Source organism: Pinus tabuliformis, chromosome 4_2, assembly GCF_031772625.1.
Source record: "Pinus tabuliformis cultivar Carrire ecotype Pingquan chromosome 4_2, CPIR1, whole genome shotgun sequence".
In the NCBI taxonomy this organism is placed as follows: Eukaryota; Viridiplantae; Streptophyta; class Pinopsida; order Pinales; family Pinaceae; genus Pinus; species Pinus tabuliformis.
In genome coordinates, this window is record NC_142304.1 from 579,652,378 (window position 1) to 579,674,215 (window position 21,838).

The 21,838-nt window shown below is 36.2% G+C and overlaps 1 protein-coding gene across 1 annotated transcript; it reads left to right on the plus strand.

Moving 5' to 3' along the window:
* Positions 1–3,671: 3,671 nt before the first annotated feature.
* Positions 3,672–7,851, plus strand: LOC149170629 (disease resistance protein Roq1-like). The gene is made up of 4 exons (XM_089423952.1): positions 3,672–4,488; positions 4,646–5,735; positions 5,872–6,219; positions 6,359–7,851. The coding sequence occupies exons 1-4, from the start codon at positions 3,947–3,949 to the stop codon at positions 7,631–7,633; spliced, it is 3,255 nt and encodes a 1,084-aa protein (XP_089280078.1). The 5' UTR covers positions 3,672–3,946; the 3' UTR covers positions 7,634–7,851.
* Positions 7,852–21,838: the final 13,987 nt, after the last annotated feature.

The following is a 21,838-nucleotide window of genomic DNA, read 5'->3' on the forward strand; positions in this document are numbered from 1 at the left end:
TGACAAAGGGACAATGGGTCATGCAGCAAAAGGCAAGGGCCAAGGAAAGCGATCGCGGGGGATCGATGCCGAGGTTGAACCGAGCACTTCGGGTAAAAGACGAGGTAGAAAACCTAATACATGAAGCGATTGCTGCATATGCGGACGACACCAAGGAGGAGATAAGATGACTCATAACAGAATGGGAGGAAGATATAAATCACCAAGCGAGCATGAATGAAGTTGATTTGGAGGACTGGAAGCTCGTGGTTCCAGATCCGGGGCACACTTGAAGAAAAGGGACTCAATTCAAACAGACCTTATATCTCTATTGGCTAATGAAATGCCTCTTGGGAAAGGCCATGGAGAAAATCTAGATGACTGCTATCTAGGATTTCCCAAACTACAAGTAGGATTTTCAAAATATGCAATTTCAATTGCAGAAACAGGATGGTTGCCTCAACCGTATAGAGAGACACTTCACATGCCTATTCTCGTGGACAGAGCTGCCAGGCTCTAGCGCTAAATATCTGACCCTAGTTACATCGGCATCCGCCAAGCAGGAAGAATAGAATGATTGGTTTTTAGTTATTTTTGTTTAGTTTTCATGCAGATAGCTTTTAATTTCCAGTTTGTAGTTTTATATTTATATATATATATATATATATATATAAAAGGAGATAGAATATGGAGGTGGACTTGACAATCAAACATATCTAGGTTGGATAGATAGACTCAGTATTTTTTGGCATTGGATGGTTTATCATGTGATTAGGTGGTCAACGGACTTGGTTTCCTGATGGGGCCACCTAATCTGGCTATATGTTGTTGTAACTTGCTTATTTTATAATGAAAAAGAAGGATATACAAAGCTTAATAATTACAATAAGCATATAATATAACAAGATTCTTAATTATGGGTATTCACCCCATTTTACCATGGACATTATTAACTTATAAATAGGCTAATACCATGGCTTATCAACAGTACTTTCCCAAAAATTATAACTCATTTGTAAGTATCTTATTTTAATTTAGTTTTATAACATTATTTAAATATATATTTTTTAACAAGATTATTAACCATGGATATTCACTCCCATATTACAATGAATATTATTAATTAGTAAATAGGCTTTGTTACAATACCATGGGCCAATACCATGGCTAATCCATATTTTCCCAAAAACCATAACTTATTTCAAAACCTAAATATTTCATTTTAATTTTATTTTATAACATTTTAAAATTAAATCTAAAAGAAAAAAGCTATGGGATTCACGGTAGTAATTTCAAATTTTAAGCACCTATCAAATTTGACTGTTTCACAGACAATTTTCCCGTTTTCCCGTCAAATTCCATGGGATAGATGTTGTGGTGTAAATGTTTGTAACCATTTACATGTAGGCTCAGTGAACCCTCAAATTCCATCTCTGTATGGGATAGATACCAAGCACCTAGAGAGATCAAATCTTTTGAGATGCAAACCTCTTTTAGAGTGAAAGGAGATTTGAACCCTCTCAGGGCTTGGTAGATGTTGAGTTTTTTTTTCAACTAAAGAAATCGTGCCTTTCTTACATATTTGTACCCAGGAGTGCGCCACATGACCTGTGGGGACCACATCCTCCGGACTGGGTAGATCCAAAGTTAAAATGAATTTAGGTTGGTTCTTTTTGCAATTGCTCCTCTCTAAGTAACCATCATATATCCATCTTAAATACAGATCTAACATGAGCTGAGAGAGATCCAATTTTTTTGCGTGCAAATTTTTTTATGAGTCAACATTATTTAATTTTTTAATTTTTTGGATTTTTAATTTTTTAATTTTGGATGACACAAGCAAAATTTCAACTTTGATGACAGACGAACATAGTTACACATCAAACTGGGTTGTAGAATGAGCCTCTAGGCTCAAACATCATATTGGGTTGTAGAATGCGCCTCTCATCAAACTGTGTTGTAGAATGAGCCTCTCAGCTCAACAAAAAAAGAATTCACCTATGCCAAATTAACTAATTCTCATTATTAAAATGTAATTTCAATAAATAAATAACTAGCACATGCATACATGAATTCCATAAAAATATAATTGTGTTATATAGAAATTATAATAATTCATTTTTGAATTAATATAGTAAAGAGATAAAATATATATATATATATATATATATATATATATATTATTATAAAATTTAAACATTTCTTTTAAAAAAGAAAAAACTATTTTTTTTGGATAATGGAATAAAAAGTGATTAATAATTAGTTAAAAATTATAAAAATAATGACAAATATAAGATTTTGTGAAAATTTCTTTTGTTTTTTAAAAGTGATATAATTTCAATTAAAAAAAATGTTATATAATTTCAATTTCAATATTTAGTGATTTTTTAATGCAGACTAATTGTTTGGATAGTTAAAAGTGGCTGGAATTTGGTCAAAACTTTTCAACAAATTTAGTTGTAGCAACGTTTGAATCATGTTTTTGAGGATGAAAATTGATTCAACACCATCAAAAACCTTTGGGACACCCAAAATATTAAAATTTAATAACTATAACCTAAATATACAAATTAAAATACCCAAAACTCTTAAGTTTAATAACTGTTACCTAAATATACAAAAATTCATGTATGATTTTATCAAAATCTTATTAGAATTTCCATAATCTTTAGAGCATGATTTTTTACTAAAATACAAGGCTCTTGAATGGCAACGACGATATCACTTAATGCTGGTTCGGTCCGTTACACATGTCGGTAGGGGATCGTTTTGCAGGTTTGAACACAAAAAAAAATAAATGGGGGAGAAACTGACCTGAGTTAGTGGAACATCAATGCCTGGTCTACTTTACATTGGCCATTTTATGAGGTTCAACTTTTGTGGCAGGATGCATACGTGGCAGGATGCATACATCTCGATCATGCCATACACCTCTAGAAATTTCAAAAGTGGAGGTGACCATCTTTCCTTTTGAATGGAGGATACGTGTCAAAGTTTCATTACATGCAATAAAGTGATGTGAAAATTCACTCTTCCAAAGAAACACGAAAGTTAAACCATTGTGGACCCACAGGCAAAGAGAGGAAAGTCAAAAGTTATTCAAGAAAAAGTTATTCGCGGGCCTCGCGGAAAGAGAGTATGGCCAAAATTAATTCTTGGAAAAACACATGAAAATTAAACCCCACCCAATGAGATTATAGTGAAAGTTCCGGAAAAAAACATGAAAGTTGAACCAGTGTGGACCCCACACGCAAAGAGAGAAAAATTCGTCGTAAACCATTAACCGTGTGGACCCCACGCGCAAGAGAGAAAGATTCTCTGTAAACCATCAACCGTGTGGATCCCACGCACAAGACATGAAATTCCACGCGGTTCATGTGTGCGCCTACCACTGCTGTGTTAAAGGCCGTAGTCTTTAACGCGACTTTTTGAAAGTCTTTCCGGCGATTTTTTCCGGTGAAAATCAGGCAGTAATTTATTGAAATCCAAGTTTGATAACTAGTTTCTGCACAATGAAAGCGTCCCAGGGGTTTTTCAGGGTGCTGAATCCGAATATGCAGTTAAAAAACCATTTTAACTGCAACAAATCATGATTTCATCTCAATTTCTTCCGCCGGATTCCGTCACCGGAATCTCAAAAAGTCGCATTATAGACAACTCCGTGTTAAAGTTAAAATATTCTATTTTTTTCCCTGCTACAGGCGGTGGTGGTGCAAGCATCTGGCAGAACGAAGATCTATACATCTCCGCACTCCCAAATTTTCTCCCCTTACGATCCTCTCCACATTTTCTGGTAGGCTCTTGAATTTATTTCCACCCTCGCATTTGGCGTCTCAGTGGCTTCGGCTTTCAGAGTTTCCCACTTTCTATTTCTATTTCTATAACCATTTGGCATTCACATACCCAACGCCTCCATCCTCGGTTCCCAAAAACCACTCTGAAATTCAAATTGATTCCTGCAACTACGATGGACGCTTCTGGCGCCTCCTCTTCCTCTGCTGCTGATCCCATCAACAGCAGCAGCCACGGTGTGTTTATCAACCACCGTGGCCCCGACACCAAGAAGACCTTCGCTACTCATCTCTACCGTCGTCTCTTTGAACGTGGACTCAAACCCTTTTTAGACCAGGAGGAATTAGAAGTGGGATTCAATTTTCCTTCTCAAATACTCGGCGCTATCCGAAGTGCCCGGGTCCATGTCGCCATCTTTTCGCCCACTTATGCCCATTCCCAATGGTGTCTCGATGAACTCTGTCTCATGCTGGAGTCGGGGGCTCCTATTGTTCCTATATTTTTCCAGGTCGACCCTGCTGACCTCAGGTGGACAGATCAGAAGAAAAAAGGAGTGTATGCTGAGGCCCTCAACCAACTCCAGATGAAGACAACGGTCGACCCTCAAACTGATGAAAAGAAGCCACGATATGACTCTGCCACTCTTCAAAAATGGAGAAAAGCTCTCTCTGATGTGGCAGACATAAGTGGCTTTGATTTAAAGGGCAAGTTTAACGGGTAAGACATCCAACTCCCTCTCTATGGATACAATATATATAACGTGTGTATGAATTGGTAACCAAATTGCCTGTGGTTTCAATTAAAAGTATACATATCATGCATATGCATATGGTTCCAATTACTTATTTATTTGGTTTTCTCGTTGAATGACCAGCGACGAGGGTCTGTTGCTAGATGAGGTCGTCAAACGTGTGGTGGAACTAATGCCCGCAAAGACAAAGTTGTATGTGGCCAAGAATCCCACCGGTCTAGATGACAAAATTGAAGATTTTGAAACTACAGTATTAGCACAGCAACACACAGGAGAAGTTCAGGTCGTGGGCATAGTCGGCTTAGGCGGAGTCGGCAAGACAACTTTGGCTAAAGAGTTTTTCAATAGAAAGAATTCAGAGTATAGCAAATCCTACTTTTTATCAGATGTAAGAGAAAATGCAAGAATCTCATTACATTCGTTGCAGAGTAAACTTCTGAAGGGTCTGTTTGGTGTTGATCGGCAAATAGACAACATTCATGAAGGTACAGAGATTGTTAGACAATTTCTCTCATCTTCTAAAATATTTTTAATTTTAGATGACATAGATCATGTGAACCAGGTAGATGCCCTTTTACCGGATATAAATGTCTTAGATAAGGATAGCTTAATTTTGATTACATCTAGGGATGAAGGTGTCCTAAAGAGGTCAGGGGTGAAAGAGTCATCCATGTATAGGTTAACAGGCCTTCCTTACCAACATTCGCAAGAACTCTTTTGCTCATATGCCTTCTGTCACCCATATCCACACCCGGGATTTGAGGATCTGGTAAATAAGTTTCTAATGGCATGTGATGGATTGCCCCTATCGTTAGTAGTGTTTGGGGCACTTCTCTCTGGATATAACGACAAATCTGATTGGGAGGCCATACTTCACCGATTAGAACTTCCCAATGATATAAAGAATAAATTAAAAATTAGTTATGATGCACTTGGCAATGAGGAACAACAGATATTTTTAGATATAGCCTGTTTTTTCATAGGAAAAAACAAAAATAGTGCCATAACAGTATGGAACAGATCAGGCTGGAAAGGTTCGTTGGGGTTTAAAAATTTGCAGCTCAAATGCCTTGCAAAAGTGGACGATAAAGATGTTATACATATGCATGATCACCTCCGTGATTTGGGAAGAGAGATTGCAGAGACTGAATTCCCGCGCCGTCTTTGGCGTCCCACCGGGAACATTAATGATTGGCTGCACCAGCAATCATCTGTAAGTCCTCAACCATTCAAACTTTTAACATAGTTATATTTTTTCCATAGAAATCTGTATACAGTTCTCAACTTCTCCATCGGTTTACATTTTCAAAATAATTAAATTTAACCATAGCAAGCATCCGCATGAACAGGTTATAATGGAAGCACGCGGAATCAGAATGCTTGCTCAAGGGCATAGCATCGAACGATTGGAGAGGAGTCACCAAATGTTGGGGAACAGCGTGATATTGAAGCTTCGCAATACACTGTCCAATAAACGTTATCGTTTTCATGGTTTTGATGTCATGAATTTCCAACTTGTTGAGACTCAAGGGCATCTTTTGGATCGTATTTTGCGGGTGCGCTCGCCAAATCTCATATGGCTGTCCTGGCGTGATTGTCCTTACAAGTACTTACCTTCGTGGATTACAATTAAGAATTTAAGGGTTTTGACAGTGGAGGGGGGTGTATTGGAAACATTATGGCAAGGCAAATGGCAGGTAAATCTAAACTGTTTGAGTTAAAGTGTGTGGTCATTAGCTATTGATATTGTATAACAGGGTCTCCAATGATTTCTGACGGTTTTCCTCACGAGAATCATATATATCTTTCTTACATTCTAAAAGCTTGATCTTGCAGGCACCTTTGCAGTTGCAGGAATTAGAGATAATTAATGCGAGCTGCCTCTCCAGCATTCCCAAGTCCATAGGGCAGCTGGAGCACCTGGAAAGGATCGTCATTCATTCCTCCTCTCTTGCTAAATTACCAAACTCTTTTGGTAAATTGAGGAACCTCCACCACATGTATTTGTTTGGATGCGAGGATTTAGAGAGGCTGCCAGATTCCTTCGGCAGCTTGACGAACCTCCACAGCTTGCACCTGAAGCAGTGCTTTTATTTGAAGAGGCTGCCAGATTCCTTTGGCAGCTTGACCAACCTCCAGAGCCTGGAGCTGTCTAAGTGCTACAAATTGGAGAGGCTGCCAGATTCCTTCGGCAGCTTGACCAACCTCCACAGCTTGGACCTGACTTGGTGCCCTCTGGAGAGGCTGCCAGATTCCTTCGGCAGCTTGATGAACCTCCACAGATTGGAGCTGTCTGGTTGCTTTAACTTTGAATTGGAGAGGCTGCCAGATTCCTTCGGCAGCTTGACGAACCTCTACAGCTTGGACCTGTCGTGGACTCAATTGGGGAGGCTTCCAGATTCCTTCAGCATGTTGACGAACCTCCACAGCTTGAACCTGACGGAGTGCAAGAAATTGGAGAGGCTGCCAGATTCCTTCGGCAGCTTGACGAACCTCTACAGCTTGGACCTGTCGTGGACTCAATTGGGGAGGCTTCCAGATTCCTTCAGCATGTTGACGAACCTCCACAGATTGAACCTGACGGAGTGCAAGAAATTGGAGAGGCTGCCAGATTCCTTCGGCAGCTTGACGAACCTCTACAGCTTGAACCTGACGGAGTGCAAGAAATTGGAGAGGCTGCCAGATTCCTTCGGCAGCTTGACGAACCTCTACAGCTTGGACCTGTCGTGGACTCAATTGGGGAGGCTTCCAGATTCCTTCAGCATGTTGACGAACCTCCACAGCTTGAACCTGAAGAAGTGCAAGAAGTTGGAGAGGCTGCCAGATTCCTTCGGCAGCTTGACGAACCTCCAGAGCCTGGACCTGTCTGAGTGCTACAAATTGGAGAGGCTGCCAGATTCCTTCGGCAGCTTGACCAACCTCCACAGCTTGAACCTGACTTGGTGCCCTCTGGAGAGGCTGCCAGATTCCTTCGGCAGCTTGACGAACCTCCACAGATTGGAGCTGTTTGGTTGCTTTAACTTTGAATTGGAGAGGCTGCCAGATTCCTTCGGCAGCTTGACCAACCTCCACAGTTTGGACCTGACTGGGTGTGAGAAGTTGGAAACCTGATTGATTGGGTGTGAGAAGTTGGAGAGGCTGCCAGATTCCTTCGGCAGCTTGACGAACCTCCACAGGTTGCACGTGCTGGGGTGCATGAAATTGGAAAGGCTGCCAGATTCTTTCCCCAATTGGAAAGGCTGCCAGATTCTTTCCGCAGCTTAGTGCAGTGAAGAAGTTTTTTTGTATGTTTTTTAAAATTTTATATTTAAAAACCATTTTAGCTAAGTGTTTTTATTAAAATGATTATATTTTTATTAAATATGACAATTATTTATATGCTTTTTAATTTTAAATATTAAAATTATAACATTAATAATATTTTTTCTGATCAAAATATTTTTTTAATAAAATTAATTAAAATATTACTTTTAAATTAAATTAATTTCTTTAGAGGTTTTTTTTAAAACTTGTTTTCCCATATATAAAAAATAAATATGAAATTAGTATATAATTAATAATTATATATAATTATAAATATTAATATTTATTTAATTTTAACAAATAGAATATGAAATTAATATATAACAAATAATTATATGTAACTATAAATATTAATATTTATTTAATTTTAACAAATATTATAGTTTATTTTTTCACTTTAAAATAATTTTTTTAATATTATATTCTTAAAAAAATTTAACAAATATTTATAAAAGTTACATATTAATAAATAGTTTTTAATAAATAAATATAAATATGCACTAATTTTTTTAATTAAAAGTTTTTTATATTGTATTTCCCAAAAATTACAAATAGAAAATGAAACATATATCTTAATTAGCATAAACATATATTTTCGCTATTTGCAACAAAATTGGATTATGAGTTTATATAATTATTAACTTAATTATATCAATTAATAAATAGTTTTTAATATATAAATAAAAATAAAAATATACATTATAGATATTGTTTTTTTTTTTTTTTCGTTTTATTATAAGTTAAATGTTTTTTACATTATATTCCCAAAAAAATAAAAATTATAAATATTTATGAAAAAGGTCTTTCAAAAAATAAGCATAAATATATATGAATATATATGTTCTTTGTTTGCAACAAAAATGTATTAAGAATTTGGATATTTTATTAATTTAATTATATCGATTAAACTATATTAACACAAGAAGGAAAGGCAATTCAACTATCTCAAAGTTCTATATATGGGCATTGAGTTATTTTTATTATTAATATGTTTTTAAATGTCACATATCAATTCCATATTAAACATCAAGGAATTAGAATTTTTTAGAAAGAAAGTATTAATGAAATACTCTCTCTCTCTCTCTCTCTCTCTCTCTCTCTATATATATATATTTATATCTTTTACTTAATATGCATATTGAAATATTTGATTTATAACCCAAGTTAAATTTTTCTCCATATAAGTAGTGAAGAAATTGCATATCCCCTTCATACTACTATATAAAGTTGATATAAAATTAAGGTGAAAATTGAAGTATTTTATTTATGGCACATTATTATTTTTTGTTATTACTATTATTTAATTTGTTAATGTAAGTAATATTTTATTATTTTTAAATGTAACATTAGGAGACATCTTCCCTATACTAGGATGTAGAGCGTCTCTCGACCCAATTAGAGAGAGAGAGGAAAGGTATCTTCTAGGGGTTGGTATGTTGATTGGTTACTATATGTTTTTCTTTTGGCATTGAGATATCATAAACAATTTTGTGTATGATATCTTGTTGTAGAATATTGTGTTAGTTAGCATTTCTTTTACCATCTAGTAAACATGAGTAATCTAGTATAGTTGTATTTCTAAAGTATTAAAAAAGGACGGGTCTTGAAATCACACTTCCATTCCCTTTTGAATATATTTTCCAATAATATAATGTTTTTCTTCAACTCTTTGATGTAATTATACCAATGGAGCTTTTGTTAACTAAGGACCACCTTGGAATAAAATAATTCTTTTGTTGCTAAGATTTCCCTTCAACTTACGATGTATAATTTGAATGCCACTAAGCATCATTCTTCTAAAGGGAGATCACGAGCCTCTTGGTTTGGCCTCCTTTGCCTATGTAATTTCACTCTGTCATTATGCCTTCATGCAGACATTAGTTTCAAAGGAATTTGACTCGAAAGAACAAGATGGAGTAGGTTATCTCCTCTATAATTTGACTTACAAGACTAAGTTGGAGTAGGATATCCCTTCTATTATCCAGAGTAGAAAAATGGTCGCTATCACCTCTCCATAAGAGCCTCAAATCCACTACTTACCCAAACTCCCCAATCAACAACCATTTGGTGCTCGATTTGTTTTGCTATGAATCAGACCTCTCATGTTTAGTGGCTTGAGACCACCAAACACGTAGAGAACCTAGATTAGCTTGAGAAATTTACCATGATTCAAAGTATGCTTAAAGAATATGGAATGGTCAAGATTAGTTTTGTACCCTAGAACCTTAATGGAATCTCAATCAAAGGAAAGGATTAATTTCCTTAGTACCTCTCTAGACCACCACCTTTGTTGTTTCCCCCCAATACTAGAATCTAGGTTAGGGTCTTAGAATCACTAACACTACTAATCCAAATACCACAACAAACTATTTTTCACATCGGAATATAAACAAAATTAAATCAACACGTGCAAAAATATAAACAACTTTTTTACAATTTTCAACAACCCTACATTGTTATATTAACAAACTACAATACAACTCTCTAGGACCCCCGTACAAGGGATAATGGCCCTCATACATCCACTAGTACACGAATACAGGAACAACATACACTGTTGGTTGAACTGATGTAGTGCACAATCATAGCTCCTGTTGTCGTATCCTGAACACAACCACTAGTCCTTTTGCTCCCAATTTGTAGCACTACCTCTATTAATGGTCCTAGTCCTTTAGGTCACTAATAATGGCTCCTCCAACTACTCTCTAGCTTATCATTAGTCCTTCAACGCATCAACACATAGAGACTCTGGTTGAGTTGTTCACAACTCTATTTTTGAATAACTCTCAACCCATTGTTTCTCCTTTGCTCCCTTGGGATTTCTTCACTCTAATGCCTTCTTGTGCTACTCCAATGAAGACAAACTTCGGGTCGAAGGGTTTCCACCTATCATTGCAATATGTCCTTCTCTTCATTGAACTTGGGTTGATCCAACTACTCACTTTGGCCTCCTTCTTTTGTCCTTTGAAGATCAGTCACTAGAGCTTCCAACAATCTACCCCTTCTAGCAGTCCTCTTTGTCCTTCTAGCAGTTCCCTGTCATTTAATGTAGATTCCTAGTGTTGGAACCAAATCCACTATTTGAGGGATTTTGGAGAGGAAATCTTCCTCCTTTAAAGGTGAATGCTTCCTCATCATTTTTTATAAGTACCAACTCGAATTTTACTCTAGAGGCATGTATTTTTAGTTTTCTTGTAGAGAAAACTTGAATTTTTGTAGCGCCACTTTCATTTCTCATAGCAATACTTGGATTGATTCAAATAATTAATTTTGGTGTCATTTTTAACTTCTAAAGCTTGTTCTCCTTTATAGGACTCTGAGTATCCTTGGGCTTGGCCATCCCAAGAACCTCAAAGCCTTTTGTATAATTTTCTTTTCTTCTTTTCACTTCTTATTCACATGCATATCTTATTCTTGTTTTTCCTATTTCTGCATTTAGTATTGATGCTTCTTTTGCTGTAGGATTGGGTTAAATGATTGAAGTAATTTTTTTTGCAGGTTATTTACATAGTCACAAATATGATGCATCCTTAGAAGATATTTTAAAAGTCATATTTCTCATTCAGCTACTTGGATTGGTTTACTAGTTCACAAATCTAGAAGTTCTGGAAGTCCCTTGTAGCAAAAAGTAGTAATTTTCTGTTATTTTTATAACATGTTAATGCACTTCAATTGAGTTGATTCCACTTGTATTAGGTCATAAGAACATTCAATTTCATAAAAAAAAACTACCCCAATGCATTTACACTTGATTAGGTTAGGCATTTGATAGGTTAACTAGCTCACTAGTTCTTGAATTTCTAGTTTTTAGAATAATAATTTTATGCTATTTTTTAGCACATGTTAACAGGGACATTTTGGACTGATTCAAATTGGAATGGAGTCCTAATACATCCTAATTAATAAAAAAAAATTCCTATCCCATTTTCATTTGATTTACTTGGTCATTCGGTGAATTAACTCCTCTTGTAGCAATTTTGTTTCGCCTCTAGCAACCTCCTGTAGCACTCATGTAGCATGTGTAAACTTGACCAGATTTGCTCAAAAATCTTGGTTTCTATCTCTTAGGCTTGAATCATAACCCATAGGCTCTAAATCCATGATTGAGGAAGAATAGACACCAATTAGGACATGCCTTTTTACAAAGTAGATTAGGCTTATTTATTTGAATTCATGCTCTTAGGATTTCAATTACAAATTATTGTTCTTGCCTAGGATTAATTTCTTTTCAAAATAAAATTTCCAGTTTTGCAATTATTTTACGCTTTGATTTCATGACATTCACTCCATTACATCATATCAACGAAAGAAGGACACATTGTATGCTGCATGTTGTAGCATTTTTGGTTTTGATAATTTAACATATTAGAAAAAAATGAAAAATCATAGTTTAGATTGCCCTAAAAAAGGAAGGAAAAATAAATAAAATGCTAGGCAAGCAAAGAAAGAAAAAATAATTTCTTTAGTTGAAAAAGAAATAAATTTGAGGGAGCTTGTTTAAATGCACCATTAAAGTTTGTTTAGTGTTGTTAATAAAGGTTAAGTTCTTAAGTAAAGTTAATTTCCTTTTATGATAAATTTTGGCATTTGTAATAAGAAAAGCGCACATAATTTATCCAAGTTCAGAAAACGACAAAACATCAAGTCAGCGCATGATAAGCACCTACCATCTTTCGACGGGCAGGATGAATGCCGCCTAGATCAATGATGGAGGTATCATTTCATACCCCCTTCAGCGATTTCCCGTTAACGTGATTGGTGGGGGGGTCGGAAAATATGTTTTAATGGCAGCCCATTCTCACTATGTGTCAGCCCCATAGAATTTTGGACCCCCAAGGTGCAAAACCACAAACTACCTCCCCCCAAAATCCTGTCGGCAGTTCTCAACCTTCAAACGGTCAACCATACCCATGTGCGATATCACCCATCCGTTACCCCTCATCCACTCAGAAGCTGCCACGTCATTAATCCATTGCGCTATACACTGTCGTCCCGTTGCAAACATCATTTATCCATTTTTCAGTCCCGTTGGATAATTAATCCTCGCTACTCTGTCATAAATTTCCTACGATTAGTCCTAAACAATAATTAATTAATTCAACTTATAAATACACTATGGCCTTAACGTTTACTACTTTTCCGCCTAAAGCGATGCCACCGTAAGCTTTGATTTCTTCTGTCACTGTGTATCCTCTCATTCATCTCTCAATTGAGTTAGTTGTCCCATTCCCCCTGCAGTAAAAATGGTCCCGAAGGATAAATCACAGAAAATAGTTGAAGAAGGAAACCCATCTGTAATCCCGATCTATCTAGATCACCTTCCCCTTGCAGACTCTCTATTCAAAGTCGCAGACTGTGAATGTGAATTTGATTTTCATGAATTCAATCTCTGGTTAAAACAAAAGTACATAGATAAGGAAGACCCCATTCGATTCTGGGAGACACTCTTGCCCCTCTTCTCCTTTCCAAAAACTCACCATTTTCCTGATTTGATCACCCAGTGTCAAGCCAAATATGATCTTGTGAAGAGAACAATAATGATTCAGGATGGAAACATTTTGATCACCATTACTGCTCAAAATATAAATCAAATGCTGTTGATACCTTCATCTGACTCCCTTAGCTATTTCTCACCAGTAGCTCTCATGGACTTGTATAATAAACTTACCTTCCCATAGAGAGCTCTCATTTTTGAACTTTTTATACCAGAAGATGCTGAATTACCCAAGAGAAATCCACCTTATTCATATTCTATGTTCCGTGAAGCTACTAGACATATCATCTCCCTACTGTCATACCTCTTAACCTATGAAAGTGATCAACTTGTTGATGAATACATCCTTGGATTCTTTTCTATTTTCAGTAAGGAATATCAACCTACATTCATGTACAATTATAGCCAGTTCTTGGCTGATAGTATACATGAGCAGTTTATGAACTTTACCACACAAGGAGTATTCAAGTATAGTTCAGTCATCATTCATTTGATTTTGTTTCAATAAGGAGATTCATTACCCATTCATCTCAACAAACAAGATGAACGAGTGAATCAATCAGTGATTCACTGGAGAAAATTGTTCATAGCAGCATCATCAAAATTTTCATATGCTCAGTTCATTGATTCTTTTGTTCATCTAGTTCTTCAGTTACTCAATAGCCAGATAGAGCCCAGAATTGGAGAAGAAATCAAGAAGATTCTACATCTATCTGAACAGACCAAGATTGGTGATTGGTATCTATACCAGAATATTCTCACTAGAATACATTAGGCAGATGATAAACATGGATGAAGTTCACTTTGTCTCTGGTAAGAAAAAGTGACAGTTTAAGATCAAAGCAAAGGTAGGGTCATTCATTTGTAATACGAGGTTTGCAGGCATAGAGGCAGATAAATTATTGAAGAACATGTAGAATTTCCTACAAATTCTCTACAAATCTACCTTTGATATCTATGTAGAAAATCTAACTGTAGATTAACTCGATAATGCAATATACCAAAGCAAAATACTATAATCTAGTTCTACTATCAAACTTCCGGAAGCTTAAAGATCGAGCTGAATCAGAGCTGAACACATATAACCATAAGAAGAAGAATCAATACACATGAAACATAGAAAATACTCGGGGGAAGCCTCGGCTAAAAACCCCACTATCTGTATTATCATACAAGGTGGAAATACATCAAAATTATACAAAGCCTTAGCTCTCACAGCGAGCCAGCTCTCACTACAATCCTCCTAGATGCTCACAGGCAAACAAAGCTTCTCACAAGCCTTATCCTTTGTCCTCCAAGCTCCTATTTCCTTGCAGTTTCTCCTGGGTGATCCTCCTGTTACCAAGTGGAAGACTGATCACTCACACTGATCCTACACCCTGTCAGAACTACGCAATCCTCAAGGAACCTTGTTCCTTCTGCATGGATGAGTTTCCTTTATAGGAAAACTCATGCAACTAATAGTATCTTGTCCTTGATATTTAGCTCAACTAGGTCTTTCTCAGAATAGAGATGCATGAGTTAATGATGAGATAATCTTCAGTTATCTCGAGTACACTAGTTGGATGCATGCATGCATTAATTGACTGAATTCACAATTAGTTCCTCAAACAGTTTGGAACTAATTTAACAGGACTTAACTCAATAAACTGAGCTAACTAATTACAACTCAAATACAACTCAATCTTATCTCCTTAATTAAGGGATAATCTCTTTAATTTAAGTGATAACTGTTGCATGACTTCAGAAAGACTTCTAGCTTGAATTTCTCCAACTAATTAACTCAAGATGAATTAATTAATTAATTTTCAAGCACCTGGTGCAACTAAATTCGAATTTTAATTCAAGGACAAATTAAATTGGAATATTCTCGATTCTATTTTTATCATTTATTGTTGCTATTTTCAAAACTCCCTCTCAACAAGAAAGGATTTCAACTCGATCTCAATCGTGAACCTTTGGAATGTTATGCATGCAACACTTCTCTCTAGTGTTGCTGCTCCAAAAACTCCAGAAACAAAAAAAATCCAACTTGAATCAGTATGATGCATTTGTCATCAAAGTCTCTGATTGCTATTGCCTCTGTCAACTAAAAACTATGTGCTTCTGCTGACTCAACCTTTCTGCACTGTTGTCAATCCTTCTCTGCGCTCTTCAATATTTGACTGCTCTAGCCTCTGTCACTTTGATCTCTGATTGCATCAATCCCACTGATTCTTCCTGCTACTATGTACTTTGGGCTCCCGTAGCAAGGTATGATCCATGAGATAAAACCTCTCAATGGACCCTACCCAATTTTAGCCTTCTTGGGACTATCACTTCACATCGCCCCACCTCACACCTGGAGGTATGGCTGCATGTGATACCTCTGCCCATTTCTCCAATTGTGGCTCCTCCACAATTATCTAAGACTTCTTCTGGGATTGCAATTTGAGAGGTAATTTACTCTCCCTGTCAACCACCAAGTCTCTAACATTTTCCTTGCTCCTCAAGGCTTTGCATGTATCTTGAACCTCAAGAGAATACATTTTCTTAACTTGTGAACCAATCTGTTTCACCTGTCTTGTGGTGATGTGTCTAAGGAAAACCTCTCCCTTACTGAAGACAATATCGTAGCCTTTGTCCTCCAACATTGTGATCGATACCAAATTCTTCTTCAGTCCAGGCACATACTTCACATCTGTCAAGGTGATAAGAGCTCCATGCTCCCTCTGAAAAGCAACCATGCCCACTCCTAAAACACTATACCTTTCATCGTCACCCATCTCTATGCGCATCTTGAGGTCTTTCTCCTCTAAGGTACTGAATAAAATTTTATTGCCGGTCATGTGGAATGAGGCTCCACTGTCAATATACCAACCACAACCCATCATCGATGACACCATGCATGCGATGAGGGTAAAGTCCATCTCAAACTAAGAGGCTAATGCCTCACGTTTATATCCCTTCCGAGGATCCCTTCTTGGACGTCTTTAATGGGAAATTAGTCGCATAATGGCCCATTTCATGACAATTAAAGCATCTCACTTTACACTTGTCAACCTTCTTCCCTCCATGAGAAGAATTCGATTTAGAATGAGAATCCTTCTCCTTCCATTTCCTTGCCTTACTTGCTAACACCAGATTTTCTTCATCATCCTTGAATGAAGAACCATCTCGTGTGCTCCTCCTGATCTCCTCCTGCATGAGATCCAACCACAGTCGTTGCCAATCCGATAATTTCTCCCTTCCATTCACAGAGTCCTAGTAGCTATTCCAACTCTTTGGAAGGCCAAGGAGAGCAAGGCTCACCATATCATCATCGGTAGTAGCTATTCCCACACTGCTAAGCTCATCTCTGCAAGTGGTGATCTTGTTCAGATATGTGGAAATAGTATCGTTGTTCTCCATCTTGATTCTTCGAAGCTTATCCTTGAGCGCCAATTTCCTCTGGTCGCTACTGTTCTGGTAGAGGTCCTTCAATTTCTTCCACATTGAATATGGAGTATCCTTCCCATGGAGACTCGAGACAATATGGTTTTGAACTTCCTCAAGGATGATCCATCTCGCCCTCGCCACACACTTCCTCCATTTAGCCAACTCTTGTGCATTAGTTGAACCTGGGTTTCGGATTTCTTGATCAATGAAATCCTTCAAGCCGTTGTCTTTAATACAACCTCCATGTGATCTTTCCATGCTATGTAATTTGAGCTTCCTTCTAAGGCATACTCAAGTCTCAAGCCATAGAACGCCATTGGCCAACCTTGAAGTATGATAAGAATTCAATTTTCACCTGCAACCCTGAACTTCAAACTTCGAATTCTCTTCTTCATATACTGTTCACAGCTCTGATAAAATCAGCTCCGATACCATGTAGAATTTCTTGAAAATTCTCTACAAATCTACCTCTGAGATCTATGTAGAAAACCTGACTATAGATTAACTCGATAATGCAATATACCAAAGAAAAATACTATAATATACTTCTACTATCAAACTTGCAGAAGCTTAAAGATCGAGCTAAATCAGAGCTGAACACATATAACCATAAGAAGAAGAATCAATACACATGAAACACAAAAAATACTCAGGGGAAAGCCTCAACTAAAAACCCCACTATCTGTATTATCATACAAGGTGGAAATACATCAGAATTATACAAAGCCTTAGCTCTCACAGCTAGCTAGCTCTTAGTACAATCCTCCTGGATGCTCACAGGCAAAGAAAGCTTCTCACAAGCCTTCTCCTTTGCCCTCCAAGCTCCTATTTCCTTGTGCAGTTTCTCTTGGGTGATCCTCCTATTACCAAGTGGAAGACTGATCACTCACACTGACCCTACACCTTGTCAGAACTGCACAATCCTCAAGGAACCTTGTTCCTTTTGCATGGATGAGTTTCCTTTATAGGAAAACTCATGCAACTGATAGTAACCTATCCTTGACATTTAGCTCAACTAGGTCTTTCTGAGAACAGACATGCATGAGTTAATGATGAGAGAATCTTCAGTTATCTCGAGTACACTAGTTGGATGATGCATGCATTAACTGACTGAACTCACAATTTGTTCCTCAAACAGTTTGGAACTAATTTAACTGGACTTAACTCAGTAAATTGATCTAACTAATTACAACTCAAATACAACTCAATCTTATCTCCTTAATTTAAGGGATAACTATTGCATGACTTCAGAAAGACTTCTAGCTTGAATTTCTCCAACTAATTAACTCAAGATGAATTAATTAATTATTTTTAAAATAGTTGGTGAGACTAAATTCGAATTTTAATTCACAATTTTAATTCAAAGACAAATTAAAATTGGAATATTCTAGATTCTATTTTTATCATTTCTTGTTGCTATTTTCAACAGAACATGAACCTTCAACCAAGTTTCACTTGGTCCAATGATCCTTTTGGGATTGTCTCTGCATTAAAAGTTTAATTGAAGGCAACACCTTACAATCACACTCCTAGGCCAAAATTAGAAAAGTTTATGAACCAGGAGAAGTGGTTTGAAGGGACACTCCTGGAAGTAGATGAGCATGTTATAACTACTCCACAAAAGAACACTCCAACCACCCAGAATACTCAACATAAAGAACTAGAGTAGAAACTCTATCAGCTACAGAATCAGTGAAAGAGTATTCTATACTGCATAAGAAATTGAACACTAGATTATCAATGTCATCAGGGAGCAGGCAACCAGAATTAGTTGATCTTGGGGATCTAGAGTATATCTCATCAGCAAGGACCACTGATCCAAAAACTCCTTCTTCTTCAACTCCTTTTTTAGTAGAACCTATGGAGATTATTCATTCCACTGAGACCAGCTATGTAGAAGATAGTAATATCTTCTCCAAATTTCTAGAAATTAAGCAAAAGAATGAAACTCTTAAGTAAAAAATGTATAGTCAGTTTTGGAAACAAACATTCACCTCTCAGCACAAGCTTCTCTCTGCCTTTGACAGTGAAAGAGGAAGAATGCAAATGGATTTCTTGCAGGCTCAGATTCCATTTTCTAAGTCTACAACATACTACGAGAAGTATATATTCACATTTGATGTAAACCAGATACATCCTATTGACCAAATGGATTTGCATAGGTAATCAGGTGAGATGTTATTCTCAATAATGACTACAAATGCCATGTCTCTCTCTAAGCTTAGAACTGCCTTGTCAAATGTGCAGTCACAGCTTAAGATTGAGAAATTTTCATATTTAGCTAAAGATAGCATGCTAAAATCTTTAGAAGACCTCATTGTTAAAATTGGATATGATCCCAAAGATTGTAAAGTAGTTGAAGAAATACTTAAGAAAAAGAATATAGAGATAGCAGCCTTGAAGAAACAGTTGAAATTGCCTTCAACTGAGGATCCACAAACCAGGGAAATGGCAGAGAATGAACAACACAGAGAGGAGTTGTTGAAGCTCATCATAGAGCAAAACATACAAATTAAAAGCATGGAAGAACAAATAGAAAACTGCTTAAGGAAAAAGAGGCAGCACAACTTGCTGTAATTCCAGTAACAATAGTTCCCATAACAAGTACAGAGCCAAGCTCATCTTCCACTGGTATTGCCTCAACATCAACAACAATTGAAACAACAAAACTATCACAGGAATTGCAAGCACAAAAGCAACAGAATGAAAAGTTACTCCAAAAGTTCCAAACTCTGGAGTCACAAAAGGTCAAAAATGATACATTGTATGTAGAGGAAATGCAAAAGTCACACAGACTAGAACTCAGGGTTAAACAATTAGAGAGTAAGTCTCTAATGGCAGACACTTTGGCCCAAGACAAAGAGGACATCTGGTTAGATATCAGCCACTCCATAACAGAAGTATGGCCATCCATACAAATAATTTTTGAGCAGTAAGAGTTAATTGCCAAATGCAGGACATAAATTGATAAGCAGAGGGAAGCATTGAAGACAAAGCCTAAGGAAGTAGTAGGAATGATTAAAGTATTAAACTCCAAGACTAAGCAAGAGTTACAGGAAATCAATGTTTCAGATAGGACAACTACTATTTTGGAAATTAAGAAATTCCTACAAAAGAAGAATTTACTGACACAACTGAAGACAAAATGTGAAACTTTGAACATTGTTGTCCGAAGATTTCATTCCAAATTCAATGTGTTGAGCAAGAAAGGTTTACCAGGGTTAGTGTCATCAAATGATCAATTAGTCAAATTGGAGGATTACTGTGAAAAGTTATATACTATTGTAGCAGATAACAACCAATTTTCAAGGATAAAAAGACATATTACAGGGAAAGAGTTTTTGGAAGCCTTGAACTCTGACCTCACAATCAAACATGAAGTTGGACACCTTTTTCTCACTAAACCTAATTTTGAAAGATATACCAAAGTTGATGAGATATTTAGAAGGATGGTAAATCTGGAAATACCAAGTGAAGAGAGGTGGGATCAATTATGTGAAACAATTGTTTAACCTTTTGATCATAACAAGAAGACAACACAAAAACTTTTGGAGGGCCATTCATCAACAACTCCCTACCTAATAGGGACACATCATCCACCAATTTTCTTTTCCTATTTTTCTTCAAGCTATTTTTGTAATCAGTTTCAGATATTTTGTTTAGTATCTAAACTAGTATAAATAACTCTCTTCTACGAGTTATTAAGGGTTTCACCCTTGCATAAGCACTTTGTAAGCATTCAATGTACACAACTTTTATGGATCACTAATGATAAAGCAGAGGCTTCTGAATTTTTGTATATACAGTTTTGTTTCTCTTGTAAGTTTTTCCAGTGTATCTTTCATTTTGTATTCTACATATGTTTGAGTTTATAAAGGTAACTAGGTAAGTGTAACTGTGTTTCAGTTATTCTTAAATTCCTTCTGAAGTTATAATCATTAAAGAGAATGGGTTACTGAACTATTTGTTTAAGTATCTCCCTCTAAATCATTCAATTGTCAGTATCTTTATAATCTTAAGTATATTTTGTTTAGATTTTCAAACATTGGTTGAAGTTTTTCCTACTTATGATTATTTAATTTTCTATCTGAAAACTAAAGTAATCATATCCTCTTACTATTTCTACTTAACATCAACAAAAACTTAAATCACTGTGGGGAATTAAATAGCAGCCCTTTGTTTATTGGTTAGTATTATCCAAAAGGTTGAACATCATTGTTATAATTTGTTTCATACATTGGTCCTCCAATTAAATCAAAACCAATAAAAAATTATAGATGCTTTGGCATAACCAATTGACCTTAGGTTATATCAAAGGACAACACTGCACATATAGTGTCGACACCTCTTAAGTTTTATGGACCCCGAATTGATAATTTAAGTTGGTAGTCTTGGGAGTTGCAGCTTTTTTGTTGCAATACTGGGGCTCATCACTTTTTGGCATCATTGCTGGGAAGGTGTCAAAGTATGCATTGTTTTCTTCCCTAATTGATCCATTTCTACAGAAAAAATTTGCATTAGGCATCTTTCATTTCAAGAACAGAAAATTGCATTGTATTAACATTCTAATTCATTTAAAAAAAAAAAAAAATACTTCTACAACACCAACTCCCCCCATTTGATCACGTGGTGCAGTAGGAGCCACCCCACCATCCACTTTTTCAGGTAGAAGAATAATAGGTGGAAGAGAAGGTAGAAGAAATGGATGGAGATGATGAAAATGAGGAAGATCCTCTTGTATTTCCCATTCAAGATACTGATATTAGTGTCCATATGAAGAGCATCCCTTTATATTTCCTTCCCAACTTCCATGGTATGAGGTCAAATGATCTGGAAAAATTTGTAGATCTTATCGTTACTTATTAAAAACTCAAAATTTGAGATTGTTTCTGACAACATTGAAGGATAGAGCTCTTAAATGATTCATGAGTTTAGGGACTAATTCAATAAGATCATGGAAAGATATGGAAAATATATTTATATAGAATTATAAAGATCATGATATTAAAGAATAAATATTTAGAATGACTCAAAAAGAAGATGAGAACCTTCAAGATCTAATAGAGAGGTTCATGTATAATGTTAAGAGGGAAAATTTACAT